We start from the raw sequence: 2,500 nt of genomic DNA, 5'->3' as shown, positions 1-2,500 counted from the left end.
ACGATGTACCGTACGTTAGGAGAGCCTGTGGACGTGTTGGATGCTTGATGTTGATGAAGTTGCGTGATCGCTATTCATTCTTCCATCGTATCTTGCCTTTGGTGCTGAACTGGTAAGCGATTGTGTAGCACGGAGCGAATTGAATAACACAGGGAATTCTTTCATACAGCTTAACCGACGATACAGCCGAGGTACGCGACGATATCCTGGCCCGTTGGAAGGAAGCCGGCGAGCTGTACTACCTCGAAAATGAAACGGAACTTTCGAAAGTCGCTCTGATCGAGAAGCTACCCGAAGGCTATCCGATTAATCGCTACACACGGCCTACTCTTGCTTGTCGCTCCATCGTGCAGCGAAGCCTGCGTGTCGTTAACTTGGTACTGCGTGAGATGGAAGAATGGAAGGAAAACATTCGGCTACACGCGACAAAACTTCTGAAGCAGATCGTACTCCATGCAGAAAGTTCCTTTTCTACGCTGTACGCAGAGGTGAATCCCGTGCTAGCGAAGGCTTGCATGGATTCGGACAAGTCCATCGTCATGGAGGTAACTAAGAAAGGGAATAGGCGGACGACGATTTCTACCGCGGTATACAAATAATTCAGTATCATCTCGTAGGCATTGAGCGTTTGCGAGTTGCTAGGTATTCTGTTGGATTACGACACGTGGAGTAAACATGTGCTGATTGAGTTCCGGAAGTTCCCCAGTATCGGTCAGCTGCGCTGCATGCGTACACTTTACGCTCACTGCGGGCAGTCTGAGGGGAATCAAAAAGACATCAAACGGTTCGTGGCCCTTCTGCTCGATGTGGACGTTTGCCACAATCAGAAGGAGGACTATCAGTACGAACTGCTGGAGTTTTGTGATGTTCTGGTGACCGATAGTCGGAAGGGGCGTGATCTGACGGCAATGTTGGAAGAAATTACAGTCAGCGACGGAGGAGACAGTGTGGAACAATCGTTAGAAAGGATGCTGTACACCGTCATACTGAAGGTGGTTGCCTTTTGCTACGAATCAAAGGGTACGATTCGTGAGAAAGGAATGAACGTATTGAACCGTTTGGATTCTGATATCGATAAACTGCACGAGATGCATCTGGGTAGCGTTCTTGGTCGGATTGAACATTTGGAAAGTGAACATTCTGATGCAAGCACTAGTCTTATGTTGCTGTGTGGCATAGTTTCGATTTGTCGCTTTCAGGTTTGTTTCAATTTCTTTCTGGAAAGGAATGGTAATGCTGATGGTTAAATTTTCTTCTCATTGACCATAGGAATCGTACTTTGAACCGTTGCGGTTGACACTCGAGAAAGCCTTGTCCCATGCTGCCCCGGAAGGGAAAGTCAAACTGTTTAGTGCTATTTCCGTTGTACGTATTCCTTATCAATCCGCTGGTTGGTTTATTTTGTCTTATTAATCCCCCTTTTCACAGGCAATTCTAGGATGGAGTGAGAAAAATAACCAAGATAACGACGTTCAGCTATCATTACTGAAACCTTTTATCGATGGTATAGATATGATTTATTCTAAACTTTGTCAAAATGTAATAATTTCCCTATATCGTTCAATTCTCCTTTTACATCCAAGGGCTTGTCGCTCCATATCTGGTATGGGCTGCTGGAAGAAGCGCCGAATCGATACGTACAATGGCAACGGCATGTTTTGCCTCGTTGGCACAGGGAGTGAACGCCAATGTGGTTAGTAGATCCAGCTTTCTCATATTTTCCCGTTTATTCGCCTTCACAACTCACTGCCATTTCCTTCTGCATTAGTATGCTTCACTGCTGCCCGGGTACCTTAACATCTTGGCTGGCCTAATCGAGGATAACAATATTGCAACGCGCGTCTACACGCTCAAAGCATTGCTGCGCCTTGAGCCGTTAGATTTGGAATCCCTGAAGCTGCTAGCGTTTCCCATCATGTCGCGTCTGGACGATCCAAGTGCCGAAGTGCGCGAACTGGCTGCCACCTGTCTCGGTTCCCTGAAGCTCAAATCCCTCGTCGATGCGGATGAGGGTACGTTCGACCGATGGCAAGAGATACTGAAACAGATCGTGTCGGTGATGATGTTGCATCTCGAGCATCCGGAAATCAAACTGCGGTCGGCCATTTTCGGTAGGTAAACGGGCTTCCTGTACGAATGGACGAGGTTGCAGCTGTAAACGTGTGCTGCCAAAAAGGCACGTAGTTGGCAGTTCCCAGTACCGCCGCCTTTTAGCTTTCGAATGCGAATAGTGGTGGTTTGGGAGTTTCGGTTTTACAGTCAACGAGCTGAACTCGTGTCCCATGGGTGATTGATGTGCTTTATCGTCTTCCGATCCGCTTTCCTTTCACAGTTTCGATGAAGCGGCTGTACGCTGACAACCGGGAGCTAATCAGCCGCTTGGCTAATGAAGTACCATCGGGATGCTCGTACAAGAAGGATCTCGACCGCATTACCGGCACTGCTGTCGATGACTCGATGTAGACAAGAAGTGGACCACCATAACGCTGGGGCATCTACA

The 2,500-nt window shown here is 47.8% G+C and overlaps 1 protein-coding gene across 1 annotated transcript in view; it reads left to right on the top strand.

The window, feature by feature from the left end:
* The window catches only part of LOC126581289 (dynein axonemal assembly factor 5), a 3,919-nt gene that overhangs the window by 837 nt on the left and 582 nt on the right, over positions 1 to 2,500 (top strand). The window contains exons 2-9 of the mRNA XM_050244837.1: positions 1 to 112; positions 170 to 545; positions 618 to 1,199; positions 1,270 to 1,365; positions 1,429 to 1,504; positions 1,584 to 1,693; positions 1,769 to 2,111; positions 2,333 to 2,500. The exon at positions 1 to 112 is cut by the window's left edge and continues 757 nt beyond it; the exon at positions 2,333 to 2,500 is cut by the window's right edge and continues 582 nt beyond it. Coding sequence (XP_050100794.1) covers positions 1 to 112; positions 170 to 545; positions 618 to 1,199; positions 1,270 to 1,365; positions 1,429 to 1,504; positions 1,584 to 1,693; positions 1,769 to 2,111; positions 2,333 to 2,463 — 1,826 coding nt within the window. The 3' untranslated portion in view covers positions 2,464 to 2,500. The remainder of the gene's footprint in view (positions 113 to 169; positions 546 to 617; positions 1,200 to 1,269; positions 1,366 to 1,428; positions 1,505 to 1,583; positions 1,694 to 1,768; positions 2,112 to 2,332) is intronic.

The sequence above is a fragment of the Anopheles aquasalis genome, chromosome 2 (genome assembly GCF_943734665.1).
Source record: "Anopheles aquasalis chromosome 2, idAnoAquaMG_Q_19, whole genome shotgun sequence".
NCBI lineage: Eukaryota > Metazoa > Arthropoda > Insecta > Diptera > Culicidae > Anopheles > Anopheles aquasalis.
Note: the sequence above shows the minus strand (reverse complement) of the source record. Positions and strands in the feature narration are given on the sequence as shown.